The sequence below is a fragment of the Xiphophorus maculatus genome, chromosome 11 (assembly GCF_002775205.1).
Source record: "Xiphophorus maculatus strain JP 163 A chromosome 11, X_maculatus-5.0-male, whole genome shotgun sequence".
Lineage (NCBI taxonomy): Eukaryota > Metazoa > Chordata > Actinopteri > Cyprinodontiformes > Poeciliidae > Xiphophorus > Xiphophorus maculatus.
Window position 1 is genome coordinate 24,732,764 of NC_036453.1, and position 18,674 is coordinate 24,751,437.

The 18,674-nt window shown below is 39.7% G+C and overlaps 1 protein-coding gene across 4 annotated transcripts in view; it reads left to right on the top strand.

Annotated features, from left to right (window-relative positions):
* abr (active BCR-related) overlaps window positions 1–18,674 on the top strand; it is a 129,196-nt gene that overhangs the window by 79,344 nt on the left and 31,178 nt on the right. For all 4 annotated transcript variants that reach the window (XM_023342263.1, XM_023342264.1, XM_023342265.1 and 1 more), the window contains 3 exons: window positions 3,015–3,089; window positions 8,427–8,524; window positions 8,615–8,746. In XM_023342263.1, the coding sequence (XP_023198031.1) occupies window positions 3,015–3,089; window positions 8,427–8,524; window positions 8,615–8,746 (305 nt within the window). The remainder of the gene's footprint in view (window positions 1–3,014; window positions 3,090–8,426; window positions 8,525–8,614; window positions 8,747–18,674) is intronic.

Below are 18,674 nucleotides of genomic sequence, written 5' to 3' on the forward strand. Positions count from 1 at the left end.
TCCTATGTTTGTTTTTGCTTCAGATCTCTGCATTGCAGCTCCTCTCAGTGACAGGAGGTTGGGTGGAGGGGGGTGACATTAAAGCCATCTGGCCGACCCGCTCTGATCCCCTTCCTCAATTGTCAAGAGGTTCTGTCATCCACTTGAAATCCTCAAAGCTGGCAGGAAGGTCTCGGGAAAACAATGTTTGATTCTTGCACAAGAGAATCCGAGTGAGATGTTTAATGAGGTTGCGGAGGTTTCTGGGTTCGCGTACCTGTAAACGTTGAAGTGCTGGAAAAATTCCCGGCTGTCGTGTTTTTACATTGTGGCACCCACACTGAAGCCACAGCTGTGTAACCTAATAACTGTGCTGTTGGTTCCCTATAATTCTAAACCCAGGCATAATATTTATTTATGCTCCAGCTAATGATGAGAAAAATAACAGATTGTGTTTTTACTTGGTATATAAAATGTTAGACAATATTCTATTGGTGCTGTTTTTTCTTTTCGTCAAAAGTTCAGTGAATTAAGCTTAATATTGTGGGTGCAGTTGACGATCACAAGGCTAACATGGGCCACCTACTGACCTTCACACTTGCCTCTACTAACAACGTGTATACAGGGTGTCCGTGCATCCTTTAAAAGTTTTAAATTTGTGTGTTATTCTAACAGTGTATATAAAATCAAGGTCTTGAATTGTCTTAAATTCCTAAAAAAAAAAAGGAAAGTACGTTGGTCTTAAATTCTTTAATCACAAGTCTTAAATTTTGTCAAGGTAAGACTATTTAATACAATTTCTGTCTCACAGGACTTTTCTGTCAGGCAAAGGTTTTATTTGAATGAAAGCATCTCCATTGTGTTCTGCGACTCGAGGCGATTGAGGCTACTACTAACAAGCTGCTAGCTAACTAGCTCAATTTTTGCCTCTATCTAAGTGTAAATTTATCAACAGTTGGCTGTGCGATGTTTGTTTTTGCCACTGGCTGACTTCTTCTGCCAACCCATTTGAGGTTAGGTTAAAAAAAAAAAAAAAAACTTTTTAAACCTGGAAATATGGGGGTTAAGGCTGTAGAGCGTTACATGTGAGAAGCACAAAGTCAGGTCTACATTTTTTCTACATTTGTTGCATAACAAGCAACACATGTGTTGCTTGTTATGCAACACATTTGTAGTTTTTGTGATCTTGAACGTCATTTAAGGTGGCATTAAAAAAAGGTCTTAAAAGTCTTAAATTTGACTTTCTGAATCCTGGTGATATTTATTTTATTGGAATTATTTATACCAGACCAGCACAAATTAAAGCATAATTATAGAGCCAAAGAAAAACGATAGAAGTATTTCAAAGGGTTTTGCAGATAAAAAAAAAAAAGTTTGGCAAGTGTTTGTATTGGGCCTTCCTGAGTCAAGTGTTTGTAGAACCAACTTTTGCAGCAATTACCGCTACAGTTGTTTAGTCATGCCTTTACCGGCAGGATTTATGACCCGAAACCCACTGTTGTGTTTTGACTGGGCCAGCCATACAGATTTGATTAAAAGCATTCAATTTTACTTTCTCATGTGGTTGCAATGTGACAAAATGTTAAAAAAAAGTTCAAGAAGTATAAATGTGTTACTGTAAAAAAAAGCTTTCCATCTCTGTTACCGCAAGTAAGTTTCAACCAAAGATGTTTTGAGTGTGTTTTTAAAGGAAGCTCAAATCTTGCGATTAGTGTAAGCTTTTTGACTAATTCCTTGATAGAAAGCAGCAGAAATGCAAAGACTTGAGTGACATAGGATGTAAAGAGGAGGAACTAGAAATATAATTACTTTCAGTGAAATCTCTCTTGCTTACGTCACTCATTATTTACCTGATATCATATTAAATGTGTAAAGATCTGTTTCGGTGGAGAAGCTTACAGGCCACCCCGAAGCTGAACTCTATGAACCACCTCCCTGTGAAACTTCCCAGTTGCATATAGAAAATACCCCCCCCCCCCCCCCCCCCCCCTCCCCACACACACACACACACATTTAATCCCAACGATGTCTATTCTCCACCACCTACGCTGGACCTCACTATAGTCCTGTCAACCCTCATCGTAGTTTATTTACCAGGAAACAAGCAAACTTCACAGGGTTTAACCAGAGCAAGAATTCATCGTCTTGAAGTGTTTGTTGGTGAGACGTTTTGAGGGGGGGGTTCTGTCTACTCTTCCACATAACATTCAGCTCAGCTGGCTGACAATGTGTGGCCTTAGACCAGCAGCATGAACAGAAATAGTTTGGGCTGACTGATCTTCAAATAGTGAAATTTAGCTTTCTTTTTTTTATGCTTACAGAGACACTCTGAGCATAAATGAATTGGAGTTCATTTTTACATTTATTTTGACTTAATAGTTTGGGGAACCAATTATATTGACTTTGGGGATCGTGTGTAAAACAATAATAATTACCAACATGGCGTTTTATTCCCCACTAAATAAATATCCTAAACTTTTTCAGTAAGTTCCAGTAGGGCTGGACGCTACGGCTGAAAAACGAATCAGGATAAAAAGCATTTTATATCAGTCGACATCAATAATTATTAATCAGTTTTCTTGTTTTAAATATCTGAATTACTGTCAAACTAGTGGTGTGGCATTTCACCTTTTATCCACAGTCTTCAATCCATGTCATTGTGTTTTTTTATTTCTAAGCAGTCAATAACTGACTACTTTACTCTGCCTACATTCCCCAGAATGCTGTGCGGTTCTGAATTGGAGTCCAGTGAATATTCTATACATTAAATATCTGATATAGTATTATCTATTGATATTGATCATGTGTCCATTGCAATATATATTGTTATTGATTTACTGTCCAGCCCTAAGTTAAGCTTATGGTGATGAGCTGAAGGTCTTTATGCATCTTCACCAGGGGTGAAATTGCATAAATTAATCTACATTTTACGTAAAAGAAACTCTTTTTCTAACTTTTAGGTGAGGAACGATACTATTTCTAACTTCACCTGATACGGTATGTTTCAATAACAGCTCTGTTGGCTTGTTTTCCAGATGAGGAGACCCCCGGCCTGTACGGCTTCCTGCATGTGATCGTCCGCTCTGCCACGGGATTCCAGGAGTCGGCCAGTGAGTTGTCAGCTAAAATTCATGCTTTTTGTGTCTTATATCTAAAACCTGCAGGAATCCACTGTACCTATATGTGATCACCAGAAACATTAATGCCCAGTCAGTCACTGCAGCCTGCCCACGTCTCTGACAACCTGCACTATTTCAACTGACTCAGAAAGCACTTAAGGCACATACAATGGAATAAAAATCAGCCACGCTCGCTTTCGATGCAGAACTGCAGCCAAACATGCTGAAACGCTTTGTTCACTTGCTCTGAGATTGCCCACTTTAAACAACAGTTTCTTTTGTGCATTCTTTGTAACTCTTGGTTCGTTGTTGGCAGAGAGTGGTGTTGGGCTTGAAACCACCGAGACCGTTTCAGACATGTCAGCGGTGGACAGCTCCTGCTTCACCACACTTTGCTACCTTTGTTGAACAAATACTAGATCAAATATCAGAGGGCTGAGGCAGAGAGGGAGAGATATGACTTTTCTTTTTCTTTATTATGTATTATTTTTTCCAGTTACCATGACAGCCCTGCGTCTGTATAGGAAAGCTAGTCCACTAGAATGTCCTGGTTAATGGATTGGAAAGCTTTCTCTCTCTGCTCTGAAAGACTGTTTGATCCTCGATGGAGCGGAGTGAGCTGACGGGTTTGAAATGAGTAGATGTGTGTGTGTGTGTGTGTGTGTGTGTGTGTGTGTGTGTGTGTGTGTGTGTGTGTGTGTGTGTGTGTGTGTGTGTGTGTGTGTGTGTGTGTGTGTGCGTGCGTGTGTGTGTGTGTGTGAGGAGATGTTGGGGTGGTGGGGTGGGTTCTCTGATACAATTTGTGGGCAGCATCTAGTGAAGCATGCAGATTCAGGGTGGGGAATGGCAGCCATGGTGACGGTGAGGAGTAGATCGTGCGTCGGTGTTGGAGGTCACTCTGATGGCCCTTCCTCATCTTCTGCATTATAAATGACTCCATTTAATCGCACAGTTAAATGTAACAGCAAATAATCTTACCAGAAAATTCTGGACTAAATGAAGTCATTTCACAACTGAAACAAAAATGTAAATATAATGGAGAACTAAGGAAATGAAATCGTGTCATATTTATAATGAGGAACACCAACTAACCTGAGATATAAACTTATTAGAACAGTTGAATAGAAACATGGAGGGAATATTTAGTAAATATTTGATCGGCTTGTAACACAGCAAAAAAAAATTACTTGCAAGGTTAAACTTCATAGCTGGGTTGCATTAGGAGTGTATTTATTCCAAAGTCTTTTCTTCTGCTGCCCACAGTTGAACACAGCCAGATTTTATCTACAGCGCCATCTACCCTACTAAAAGGCAAACTGCAGTTCCTTGACATAAGTAAAGGCCAAAGGGACGCCGCTCATGGCTGAACCCTCTGAAGATTGTTCTGTTGCTAAGAGAAAACCACATATTGACCCAAAAAACTGTTTTGTTTCAGTAAAATGTGTTAAAATTCACATCTGGAAATTTTTTTATGTCCACTTCTATTGGGATTATAATTTTTTTCTTACAATATACAGCTTATAAAATCTGTGTAGCACCATTGCAGAGACATTAAAGTTGTAGTGATGTGAGCTTCCTTTCTGGTCCTCGTCAGCGTTAATGCAGCTGTATTTTGTAGTAACTGCAGCGCTGCTTCGCTCTGCTGGAGGAGACGACCAGGAATTGTTGTTTTCAGCCCATTTTAAACCTTGAATTAGCCTTTCAGACTTGGATGAAACATAACAGGAGATTTTTCCTCTTCATCTGAAGGGTTCATTGCTAATGTTAGAACACGAGTTTTTCTCTCTGAAGCTCTGTGCCTATTATTAAAACAAGTGGTACTTTTTTCTGATTAAGCTGAAGAAAAGTTCCATGTTAAATAATCCATGACTTAATAAGTACAATTCTGCTCAGAATGCATCACTGCTAAGCTGTGTAAGGTAGGATGATACCTGACTTAAAGCTGCTTGTTTTAGAACCACAGCTGTGTAATTAGTTCTCTCAAAATGTAAATGTGACACAAATTATCAATTTTTAAGGCTGCGTCGTGCTTTTCCTTCCGTTCTAGACTTAAAACTAATCAGTATGGACCAGAGGACGTTATTGGGGTCTGTTATTTGTGTCAAAACAATCTCTGCTCAACAGGAAAGTGGCTTTAAATTCAGCCCAGGGCAAAACTTAGTCTAACTGGGTCACAGCAGCAGAAACTGGGAGTTGAGCGTGTCACAAAAACTGCTTGTTAAAAAGGAGGTCTAACCTAATACACCAACAACAATAAAAGGTGAAAACGGATCACGCTACTTTATTCTGAGTTTTTATTTCCGTTTGTCAAAGTGACAGCAGCACTCTGCAGCCTGAGATGTGTTGGAACAGTGTGAACAGATCCAGATAAGAACATGTAGGCCAAACGATAAGAAATGTGCGCAGACATCCCCGAAATCATCCGAACAGAATATCTGCTCTAAGACAATGGAAGGATAGGTAGCTGTATTGTTTCAGCACTACCAACTTTCTGTCCAATTCAACGTTCGCTCCTTGTTTTCCCATTTCCCAGCTTTTATTAATTTTTCCTCTCTAGATTGAATAAAAACAGCTCCTGTTCTTTGCTCATTTGATTTGTTCCTGTAAAACAAATATTTTGTCCTGAAGCCTTGAAGCAAAACCTAGAACCCACCATGCTGGTGGCTGCAGAGCGCTGATTAGACTAACTGATTAGCACTTGCCTCTAAACTCTGTGGACCCGCAGTTTGACCCAACATTCAGCATCGCCTCAAGCGCAGGTTAGCCTCCTGTGTGAGCGTACGCACACACACACACGCACACACACATGCACTATGACTGTGCTCTTTAGCTAATTAAGATGAAAAAGGATGGGATCCATTACCCGATATTTAGAGGTCGAGACCCAATCCTGACCAATTTATTCCCCCACTCCTCTTTCCCAACGGACAAGCCTGGTGGTGACTTGCCAGGAAAATAAAAACTCATGGACTTCTGCCCCCCTGGATACAGTGCAGAGAAGCAAAAGAAAAAAAAAGCCCCTCTAAATATGCTTCCTATGGCCTCGTTTGAGTTTTTGGGTCGGGGTTCATAAATTTTTTTGATAGAGAAAGGAAGTCAACTTTCAGAGAGTAAGGCTGCAACTAATAATTATGTTAGTAATCGATTATTCTAACGATTAAGCAATTAAAAATGGCCACATTCTACAGATTTTTCATTTAACCATGTAAGCATTTCTTATACAATAGTAGAAATACATTAAAAGACGGAAATAAACAATTTAGTTCATTTCTTCAAATAAAAAAAACATGCATTTTATTGCACCAGATGCAATGACAGCATTACTTTAGTACATTTTTACCGGGTGAAGCTAAAATTATGCCACGTGAGGAGTTTTAGCTAAGACAGATTTACGGAATATAAAATGCAAAATATCTGAATTTTTGCACAGTTTTGGCTTAGTCTAAATACTCCCATTAATGACTAATTGACTACTAAATTAATTAACGATTATTTCAATAATCAATTCATCACGATTCATAGGAATAGTCTTTTCAGCCGTGAGTTTCTGTCAGCTGTGACTATCAGCAATTCATGGATACGATGGCGTTATCAACGTTGACAGTTGCCATAGCGACTTCCACAAGCATTCAAATCTCTTGAACCTCACCACAAACTCCAAAGTTTTTGGTATTTTATGTGACTGGCCAACACAAAGGAGTAAATATTTGTGTAAAATGAAACACATTCTTGCTGTTTTGATTTTTTGTTTTGGCAATAAAAACCTGAGAAATATGGTGTGCATGTGCATCAACCCTGTTGTGGGCAATGCTTCTCTTTAGCAGCAACATGGAAGCTGGTTAAGAAAACCTGTTAGAAAATGTCAGTGACCTGGATCTGGGGTGGCATACGGTGCATCTACAGCTGGACTCTTACGAGTTGGATCAAATCAGCTTCATGTTAGAGTGGCCTAGTAAAAGTCCAGAGCTGACTAAAATGTGCATGACTTGAACGTGTCTCTGAATGTTCGAATCTTACCCCAAAATTGGTGCTTCTGCCAAGTATTGATTCAATACACTTTTAAATATAGTATATATATATATATTTTTAAGAAACTTCAAAAAAGGAATCATGTTCTTCTTCTTTTATCCTTTTCTTAGAGTTAAAATAAACATTTTGATATTAAATATCAAGACATATGCAGCTGTCTAAGCAGCTACATTATGTAGGGGAAGTGTACAGTAATTGCTTCATTTCCCACATGGTCCAGCTGAATTCCCCTCCGCTGAACTTCCCTCATAGCACTGGCACTAATCTCTTCCTCACTGGGACGAATTATGCCCGAACCTTTCAGGATGTTGAGAAAATAAACAAAGATGGAGTCAAACCAGATGGAATAAGACTCCGTGTTCCTCTGATAGTTATCTGAATGCAGTCAAGGTGTGGATCGCACTTTTCTTGTACTTTCAATACAATGTTCTTAGTCTTTGAGTAAATATGCGAAGGTGAGATTCACTCACATTCCCCCACACCTATCATTGTGAGCGTCCCTGTGAGAGGTCAAAGCACACGGCCATCCGTCATGCTGTCTGGTGGAGGCGACCCCAGGGGACGAGGTCCACTCTGCAGGACGATCCGGAGACCCATCACAGGCAGCCGGCAGCTCGATCTGCAGGGGCAGCGTTAACAGAAACCCGTTTAATGACTTGATTGGTTCGTGAAGGGGGTCAGGGTGGGCTGGTCCCGGTGGAGAGAGGAATGAGGTTGTGGAGTGGAGGAGAGCAGCTGAGGCCGACGGTCGGCACAGACACAAGAGATGAGCCAAGAAAACAGAATAAAATGTCAACATGAACGCAAGGAAATCCTTTTTAGGTCTTCTCCATTTCAACCTCTGCCTGCCTGCCTGCCATCCATCCATCCATCCATCCATCCATCCATCCATCCATCCATCCATCCATCCATCCATCATCTGTCTATCTATTCAAGCATTTTTCCATCTATCCATCTGTTTGTTTATCCATCTATCCATTCATCTGTGTATCCATCCATCCATCCATCCATCCATCCAGATTCATACTTTCACTGATTCTTCCCTCTTTCTGCTCCTTCCTTTCTGTCTCTGTTGTTGCAGCTTCCATATTTAAAGTCTGATCACTGTGAAAATATTTGTCAGAAACTTGTTATGAACTTTAGTGTTTGTACTTTAAATCTGACTTTAAAACGTTTGGAAGATTTAGACATGAGAGACCCGTCGCAGCTTGACTTTAAATCAAGTAGCAAAGCATGAAGCACTCAGATTGTATGTTTATCTGATGAACCTTGACTCTCTCTCTCTCTGTTCTCTGATAGATTTATACTGCACCCTGGAAGTGGACTCATTCGGTTACTTTGTGAGCAAGGCCAAGACCCGGGTCTTCAGAGATACTGCAGAGCCTCAGTGGAACGAAGTCAGTCGCCACCTGACAAGTCGCCGCGCCTCGCTTCCTGTCCAATCAGCCGTTTTAAATCTCCCTCTCTCCACCTGCGTCGTTTTCCAGGAGTTTGAGATCGAGCTGGAGGGCTCCCAGTACCTGCGGATCCTGTGCTACGAGAAGTGTTTCGACAAAAGCATGCTCAACAAGGACGACAACGAGATTGTGGACAAGATCATGGGCAAAGGGCAGGTCCAGGTGAGGTCTGCCGCCGAACAAAAATATGTCACGTTTGTTCCCATTTTCTCTCCGTGTGAGTCACTTTAATGAGTCGTCTAGCCTTTCTGTGCAGTAAAGTGGTTCTGTAGTGGCGGTTTGTTATGAAAGTGGTTGGATTAACAGTCTGGGAGTAAATTGTAACGGGGGTTTCCACTGTTTTGTTGGGAGGAATCTCTTTAAGTTCCATTTTAAAGTGGAATGGGTGGTTTCATTTTCTGCTTTGTATAAATGTTGAGTTGATGGTCCGCCGAGATGTCGTGCTTCCATTTTTCCTTGAAGTCCCGGGAAATCAAATAAAGCTTGGCTCCTTCTGTAACTTTTCTGCAATCCAGCACAACTTTTACAGTTAGTTCTGCCACAATTCAGTCAGTAGTAGCTCTCAGCATGAGGCCTCTGACGGATGGAAACGCTCCCATCTTTCAGCGATGTCCCTGTTCTTCCTCCAAACTTGCACAGAAGTGAGCGTGTGGCTGCTTATTTATAACCCTCCCTCTTGTGCTCTTCACATTTCAAAGGACGTATTTGTCGCTTTTAAGCCCTTTGGAGGGGATTTGTTTATGGCGTGCGGAGTCAACAGGTAAAAGTAGAATCCGTGACAAGGTTTTCCTTACAAGTGTCACACCTCAGATATCAAAGAAAGTGGGGCAAACACGAAACTTCTCCAAAATATCTTGTGCTTTGTTGTTTCTCCGCAAACCTAAATCTCCTGCTATAAATCTTTTTTTTTTTTAAACAAAAAACGACTTTGGATGGAAAATGTTGAACCCGCATGTTATTGTTCACATTCCTTATTTGTTACTACAGCTTTCCATGCCTTCCCCTTTCAGTTTGAAGATTTATGTCCTTGAGTTTTGCCTTTGATTCCCTCTGAAAAACAAATGGAGTGACAGAAGCGCAGCACCAACCATGCATCCTTCATGATCCACTCAGATCTGGCTGTGTTTTTTTTTCTCCGTCTTTGCATCCACTCAGCTCGCTTCAGTCTAGCAGTTTAGCCCAAAGTAAGTGAATGCTTTACCTAACCGGGATTAGTTTCTACATAAGGATCTATACATCTAAACTGCAGCAAGTGTTCTGCTGCCTTAAAATTTAAAGTTAAAGTTTTTCTTCCAGGATTGCCCTGTATTTAGCTTTTAGCAGCTTTTATCTGACTGCTGAAGAAAAGCATTTCCATAGCATAAAGCTACCACCACCATGTTTCACCATTTAAAGTGCACAATATCGACTCAATTGCAATTTAAATTGATTAAAAGCTTTAATATTCCATCACTTGCTTTGGCAATTTATCTGTCATTCCACACAGCATATCCAATTGTACACTGTTCATTATGTATATTCAAGAACTTTTACGTGTTTCTGTTAGGGCAGCAACTAACAATTATTTTAGTAATCAATCATTCTGATGATTAATTTGATTTTTAAAAAAAGGCACATTCTGCAGATTTATATAACCACCAAGCCTTTTTTGTGCAATATTAGAAATGTATGAAAAATGCAAATAAACTAATAATTTAATTCCTTTTTAAAATAAGAAAATAAACATTTCATATGTGCATATGTGCACTTGTTCATTTGTAGCAAAGGAATCATCCACATATAAAAAATTAAAATTAACATGTGAAAAGTTCATGTATGTATATATTTTTTGGTGCAGCTTTCAGCAAATTGCCTTTTTTGAGTCTGCCTACTCCAGTTAACAATTAATCGATTACTAAATTAATTGCTGATTTTTCCAGTATTCGATTAATCACTATTAATAGTTGTTTCTGTCACCAACTTTTTTCTTGTCCCTCTGAAACAGTGTAAATAGGGGTGAATAATAAACGCCACACCTTTTTTTTCAAGAATTTTATAAACCTTTCACTTTACAATTGTGTGTGGCTTTGTCTTAAGCTGTTGTGTGAAATCTGAATATGGTACATAAACGTTAAAGTGCTCAAACGTGGAAAAGGTTCAAAGGATAGAACTATTTTTACACCCAGAGTATGAGACACTTCAAATATATAGACTGCTACTGAAAAACTAAATTCCCTTTTCTTGGTTCAATCAATCAATCAATCAAATTTTATTTTTATAGCACATTTCAGCAGCAAGACATTTCAAAGTGCTTTACATCATTACAAACACAGAATCACAATGCAACATAGAATCAATCATTAAGTCAAGTTACATCAATAAATTTGTAATTGATTACATTTCAAATACAATCCTAAACAGGTGGGTTTTCAGTTGAGATTTAAAGGAAGTCAGTGTTTCATCTGTTTTACAGTTTTCTGGAAGTTTGTTCCAAATTTGTGGTGCATAGATGCTGAAAGCTGCTTCTCCTCGTTTGGTTCTGGTTCTGGGGATGCAGAGCAGACCAGAACCGGAAGACCTGAGAGGTCTGGAAGGTTGATACAATAATAGCAGATCTTTAATGTATTGTGGTGCTGAGCCGTTCAGTGATTTGTAAACTAACAACAGTATTTTAAAGTCTATTCTTTGAGCTACAGGGAGCCAGTGTAGGGTCTTTAAAACTGGTGTTGTGTGCTCTATCTTCCTGGTTTTAGTGAGAACCCGAGCAGCAGCATTCTGGATCAGCTGCAGCTGTTTGATTGATTTGTTGGACAGACTTGTGAAGACACTGTTGCAATAATCAATACGACTGAAGATGAACGCATGGATGAGTTTCTCTAGATCTGGCTGAGACATTAGTCCTTTAATCCTGGAAATGTTCTTCAGGTGATAGAAGGCCGACTTTGTGACTGTCAAAAATGCAACAATCCCACCTTCAAATGAGTCATGTTAGAAGATTTCATCTTTGATTTATAGCTGCACTGTATCTGACACCCTTAATGAAATGACTACCAATCTGCGAGCCAAATGCTGCTGCTGTTGCTGGGAATTTCCGCTTCCAGCCAACACCAGCCAAGAAAACATAAAAATAACCCGGCCACATGTTCGCTGGCTCTGTGTTGTTGAAGGCGATCGGAGAATGGCATGTACTTTGTGAAGCTCTCAGGGGGATAGAATAGTATATCACAGCGTCTGATTGCCCGGGAATGATCCTCTGCACTGCAGCGACTTTGTGTGTGGATGTTGCCATGAGCTTGATTGAAGATGTTCTTTTATTTCAAAATAAAATCCATAACCTGCTTTGCTTCTTTGATCCAGCCAGTGTTAACACAAGCTACAGACATAGAAAGGGTTCATCATACCTTGCAAAGGAAGGCATGTGAAGTGTAGATTCCTTCCCTAAAGAGACTCACACCAGGACCTGAGCTTGTTGCTTTGTTGATGAAACAGAGTTTGGAAGGAGCCTTCAGTGTTTTGTTTTCCTCTCCAGAGACCATCTGATTTATTTAACACACAGCAGAACACTGGCTGACCGTAAATGGGCATAGTGGTCTGTGAGTTTTCCTCTCTCTTTTTTTTGTAACCACTGTTGAGAAAGTTGTGCATTTATGTCATCAGAGGATGCTTTAGTCACGGCCTTAGATCGTTTGTTCTAGTTGTGACAGTTTGCATTTGTAACTGTCTTTCTTTTTGTTTCTTCTCTTTTCTTTTCTTTAAAGTCTGTTCCTTCAGTGAACGCATGGTGGTGGCAGCATCATGCTGATGGATATGCTTTTTCTTTAGCTCTCTTTTTGGGTTTAGCTTCTCAGAGACTTCAGACTGAGGCAAAGGATATTTACACACCTGATAGTTTTGATAGACTCGGTTTGATTGGGGAACAAAGTTGCAACATTTTCAGCTGCCATTTATCTCAGAAAAAAATATGAATTAATTTTTAGTCACCCCCCCTACCATTGTTAGAACAATGGTTCAGTCCAACTTGGAGGCGGAGCAACAGCTAGGAGCTAGCTGTTAGTTATGTCTCTGTATCACAAACATAAAACCCTCCAGTAAGTAAATACTTAAAATTAAAGACATGTAACACGTTTTATTTACATTCACTGCTCAATAAGAAGAAACACATTAACAATAAAGATCAGACTGCAGTTCGTTATTTTCTTACTTTGGCTGAATCTTGATAAGCTGCGTCATTAGCATAACTGCAACACTGCTATCATAGACTTAAGCTTTTTTTGTTAAAAGTAGCAAACATCTCATTCATATTTAACTCTTTAACTTTTAGTTAATTAAAAGAGTTTGAAACGGGAGGGAGAGGCTGAGGAGTGGCAGGCAGCTCTGTGTGTGGGAGCCGAGAACAGATAGAAAAACAAAGCTGCCTTTGTTTCTCACTGTCTTCAATGTAGAGCCTTTAAAACCACAAAATAAAATCTGAATATTTTTTTCTATATAAACACCCTGGTGCTTTAAATGTTACGTTTAAGTTAGAATTCCCCCCAGATATTCATTTCTATCTACCTGCTGGTTCTCAGCCATTTCAATAAATCAATGTTCATGAGGAATTTTATTAGGAGCAGTTACTCATTAAAGCTTTTTTCATTTAGAACCTTACATGTTTGTAAAGGTGTTGCAGAGATTAGATCAGTCAGACTGAACAAAACTCATATTTAAGCAACAATTGAATTTTTGTTTTATTTCTCAATAGTTTGCTTACTGAGAAAAACACATTTGATGTGCATTACTAGCCATTTTTGGTCCTGCAGCTTGAATGTGGTTTAAAAACTTTTAAAATCACATTTAACATTACATTTCACTGTAACTTTGCTGACACCCCCCAAAAAATTAAAAATAGGTCTTAAAAAATGTTCCTGTTTATAGGTTCTCCCCCCCAATAATGAGATGGGATTTACGCCGTTGGCTGTAGTCCGCTTCCTGCTTTAGGACGTGGTATATTTTCCATGATTTCCACTTGTGAGTTCATCCAATCACATTTGTGGGAGAAGAGAAATCCTTAAAGATTAAACACTAGTGCACCTGTGTGTGCTTTATGAAGATGCTTAACCACATGAGGAATTCCAGCATTTATTTCTCACCATGAAGCTGTCTGACAGCCTCAAACCAAACCAGATAACCTCTGACCTTTAAGGTCATGTTGCTAATTCTTAGTCACATGGCAACAGAGTCAGGCTTACACTCCTCTGGTCTTTCAATAAAATGGATTCTCAATAGGAGGTTGGAAAAGCTTTGCCTCCAAAATCTTCATATGACTAGTGTGGGCAATATGGACTTAAACATCATTAATTGGAACTTATCAATTAATAAATCAGAATTCTTATAAGAAATTCATCACAATAAATGTATTAATTTTTTTCAAGCAAGTGACAGTCAAAACAGAAGGAAAAAAAATATTTTTACATAATTTGTTTAAAAAGGAACAGATAGAAGATATTAGATCTGATGATCTAATATCTCATAATTGAATATATTGTTATTTAGCACATTTTGTTTTTATAACATCTCAAATATTTTTGCTGCTTGTCTATTTGTTGGCTTAAATAGATGGTGGGATCTTAATCGAGCTTTGAATTTGTTTTACTAAAAAGCAAAAACTCTTGTCTTCAGAGGGCTGGTTATATTACTGTTTAGCTGAACAAACATGGTGCTTTGCCCAGTAGAAATGCATCATATCGCGCAGCTTCAGCAACTCTTTGACCTGGTAAACCCAACCTCCCCTTGTCTCCAAATCGGCATTTCAGTTCTTGTGGCTCAGGAGTTTTATGACCAAAATCATTCTAATTTTATTAGGGAGTCTTCTTCTAAGACAAGTCAATGGCTTCGCCAGAGAAATCCTTGAGATAAATAAATCCCTTATGACCCCAACAGACGCCACATTGTGCCGTTACTGAATGTTCTGTCCTCCGCGTTGTTTGTAGAAAACATCTGTGCTATCTTCAGTATCCCCGCTTTTGTTCGTCGCGCATTGCTGCAGCTTATATTTCATTATGTGGGATCTCCTGTGGAGTTGCAGAGGGACACCACCTCACCCAGCGTGCCCTGGGGGCCTCGGCGAGGTGTAACCTGATAGTCCTGAGCAGCTTCCCAGAAATAACGAGAGCCAGAAAAGTTGGATTACGTTTACAAACGGACAAAAGGGCGATAAAGTTGTTTGTCTTTGAGAGCTTTAACTTTTCTCTCTCTCTCCCTGAAACTTGCAGTGGTGGACAGGGCTACATGCATTAGCTCGACGTTGCAGTAATGTGAAGCTGTGGGTGCTGAGGGGTTGTAAAGTTTGAGGCGAGCACTTTCATTTCCACTTTAGAGAGGAGGGCTCCTATAATTCTACATGGGGGCATTAAATGCAAAGTTTGGCTTGCTGTACGGAGGGGTTTTATTGGGGGGAAATGCAGCTGCTGGGAAAGGGAGCAGGGGCGATCATCTGGAGAATTCACTTTCAAACTAAACGTACAAGCCAGGACGTCTAATTACGATCTGATTGCACTCATTAGAAATTTGTGGCGGAGTTCTGGTCTCTGGTTTATCTGCAAAGTAGGAAAATACAAGGACCGCATTCATTTAGAAGATTATTCTAACATCCTGCTGCGAGGGGTCTCTAATCATTCATACAGGGAGTAGATTAATACTGAGATGGCATTTGAAACTGATATTAGCATCTTGCATTAGCGATTAGCACAATTAGTGTTACTAAACAGCAGCATCAATGTGCACATTACAAAGAAAGTAGATTTACAGAAGGGCTGTCAAAATTTGCAAAGTCTTTCATGTTTATTGACAAAGTACGTAGACGTCACACAGCAGCACGTTGTTCACAGAAGTAATAATGGATGGAGTTGATTATGGATCGATTTTAAAGTTTATACACTGATGAAAGACTGTGGTCACAAGATCATAATATGAAGGAAGCTAATAAAAAAGAAAACACATCTAAGAGCAACGGCGCTTCGTGGATCATTGACTGCAATTTGGATGTGTAGTCAGAACCAAGAGTGGGCAGATTGTGATGCGGTGCGATTCACTGACGCAGACTTCTTCCATAAGTTCATAATTATAATTTTCTGTCATTGTTTACGTCCTGGTTTATCACATCTGCTTTTTTATGGTGCAGAATTATAACGCATGTTTCACGCCAATGACATAAAAGTCGAATAAAATGCGGCATTTTTGGGGGTGTGAATAGATGGGCCATTCAGAGTGCAGTAAAAATAGGCACATATTGTTTGCATACGGGCAAAAAAGGCTAATTTGGGTCGCATTTCCGTGCTGTGTGAATGTAGCCAATAGCTCCTTTACATCTTTGTGCTTTTTCTGTCTTCATTTTAACACCTCACTGAAACAAAAAATACAACTAGTCTTACTTTCTCCAAACGTTTGAGCTTCCTACTGACCAGTCATCAGTCAGACGATCACCGGCTGATTTATGCATCTTTACCTCTGGTCTAGTCTCTAGTCACTGCGCTAACATTAGGTAGGCAGGGCAGTGAAATTTAGAAAACGCTGTTTTTATGGAATTTATGCCGAAAACTCTCAACCTTTTTTTTTTCATTTCTGTTTTTAATATATGTCACTTTTGTTAAAAATGTCTTCCCCTTGGGACTAACAGAGTTGTGGTATTTTACGCTGTGTTTGTTTTGAGCACAGAATTGGGGTGATTTTAATGAGTGTGTGTGTTTGTGTCATGCTTCAGTGTGTAAGTATTGATATAAATTAGCAACTAATACATGGAGTCATTTATTTTGTATCCGCTCCCCTCTCACCCCCCGTCATTCGACGCTGCGATCCGTCATGTTCCCACCCTACACGCCCCCTGCGGTCATACACACGCAATCTTACACGCAGCTGTCAACAACACTAACAGATGGGGCTCTGCTCTCGTGCTCTACTGCTCGGGGGACAAACCACAGGCTCGCATGCACACACAACTGGGTGATGGGGTAATCCATTATAAATGATATGAATTACCAGCAGTAATACTCTGTGTTTATTAGCTCAGGCCTCTTGTTTGGCGAGATGTGTGTGTTGGAGCTTTAGCTACCAGGGTTGTGGACATTCATTTGAAATAGCCAATAATAAGACAAACAAAAGCATTATTTCTTCGTATTGAAGCTTTATTTCTTTAACCATTTTCCTGCAATGTGCCATTTTCCTCAGCAACTATGTTTTTTAATTAGTCTCATCTTTCACACTCCTCCTGTTACAGCATATGGCATTTTTTCTTTATTGATGAGGAGTCCCAATTAAGCCAACTTCGTCATCAGTGGATCCTTGATCAGTGAAGCTGATAGCAGTGTTTTGATGGATCTCGATGATTTCCTTGTCATAATCCAACAGAGGGGTTCATCCATCACAACTCTCACGTCTGTAGCCTTTTTGTCCCCGTTAAAAACCTAACAACGCCTCCCCACCTCCGCCTCGGGAATACGCTCACTCTAACGAACTATATTCAAACAGTTCGTGCCAAACATCAGATAAACTTGTTTTTTCATGTCAACAGATGAGCTTCGGCTGCTGACCTGCCTAAGCTAGCTGCTATATTATACGAAGACAAAGCACACATGGTTTCATCATTTTTATTTTGTTTGGATAGTTTTGATCTGATGTTCTGATGCTGCAAAATGTAAACAATTTTAAGTGAAACAATTCTGGAAATCTTTTGCTCATCTTTAAGTCATTATTATATGTGTGCTATCTAAAAAAAAACTTTAATTGAGTCTTTTATCAGCAAACTATATTCATAAAGCACATCAAAGAGCTGCAGAAGACAAGTGAAATTAAGCTGCAAGCAGTACAAGCTAAATGAAAACATTCTCAGTAATATGGTGACATAAAAGCCTCACAGGAAAAAGGTTTTCAACTGGGTTTTATGGGTGTCTGCAGTCAGCAAAACAAAGTCTAAAGAGTCTCACAGCTTTGGAGCAGCAGTTAGTTATTAACTTTTTACATAGAAAAGCTTGGAACAGCACTGGGTTTGGTTAAAAATTAACGTCGACCATCAGGAACTGGATAATTTAATAGGCCCGGTACTGAACCTTGTGGAACCCCAACATGTTCCACAATATGGAATCAGAGGCAGAGTTGGGGAACTTGCTTGTAGGCTAATTCACCCAAACTACTGAGGAAGCATTGCATTTAATTAAAATACACTAATGGTTTTGATTTAATATGGCTGGTTTGACACAAAGGGCTAGAAAACCAAAGGCTGTACCTATATTGCAATCCATAAATAAAAATCTGAATATGTTCATATCAGTCTTGGCAAGTCGCAGCTTTACATTACCAGAGATCGGCCACAGAATACATTCTTAGTGGTGACTGCTATACTGCCAATGATAAGAAAACGTCTAACTAAATCCAGAATCCAGCCGGTAACAAGTTCACAAATTCCCAAACTGCTGCTGGCCTCTAGAAGTCGGAGGCGTTAGACATGCTGCTGCTTCAGCAGAGATGAACAGTGCACTGTGACATGTGTAGGAAGAGTTAAGCTGAGAATCTTTTTGATGAGTGTACCCAAGTGACAGAACAAAAGCACGATGTTAAAAGGTCACTTAAAGGCCGAAGGACCTCAACGGGACGTCCTTCATAATGCCATCTGTCCCTTATCCCACATGTCTCTCTCTCTTTCTTCATAAAAACTCTACTACAGAAAATAACTATGAAGTCTAAGGACGTCCGTCTTGATAATCAGTCCTCATTATAAGATTACATAATCTTTCAGGAAAGTCTAATGGATATGCAACAGATGTATGATTTCCTACCAGAAACATGCACATGTGGCACATGTGGAGCAGGCGGTGGGAGGGAAACAAAGAAGTCGGATCAGGGGGAAGAGAATAGGAATGAAAGCCCCAGATGGTGGCCAATTATGGGATGCTGGGAGTTAAAGTGAGAACAAAGGAGCTCATCACAGCCTGAGAAATGAAATGCTCTCCAGAGAGGGACACCATGAATCTGGGTGTGCACTTACCACCACCCGTTTGTCAGATGGAAGAGTCAGAGTTCAGAAATAATTGCCTGAAAGAGGGGTTTGCAGATGCTTGAACAGTGAACTGCATCCAGATAT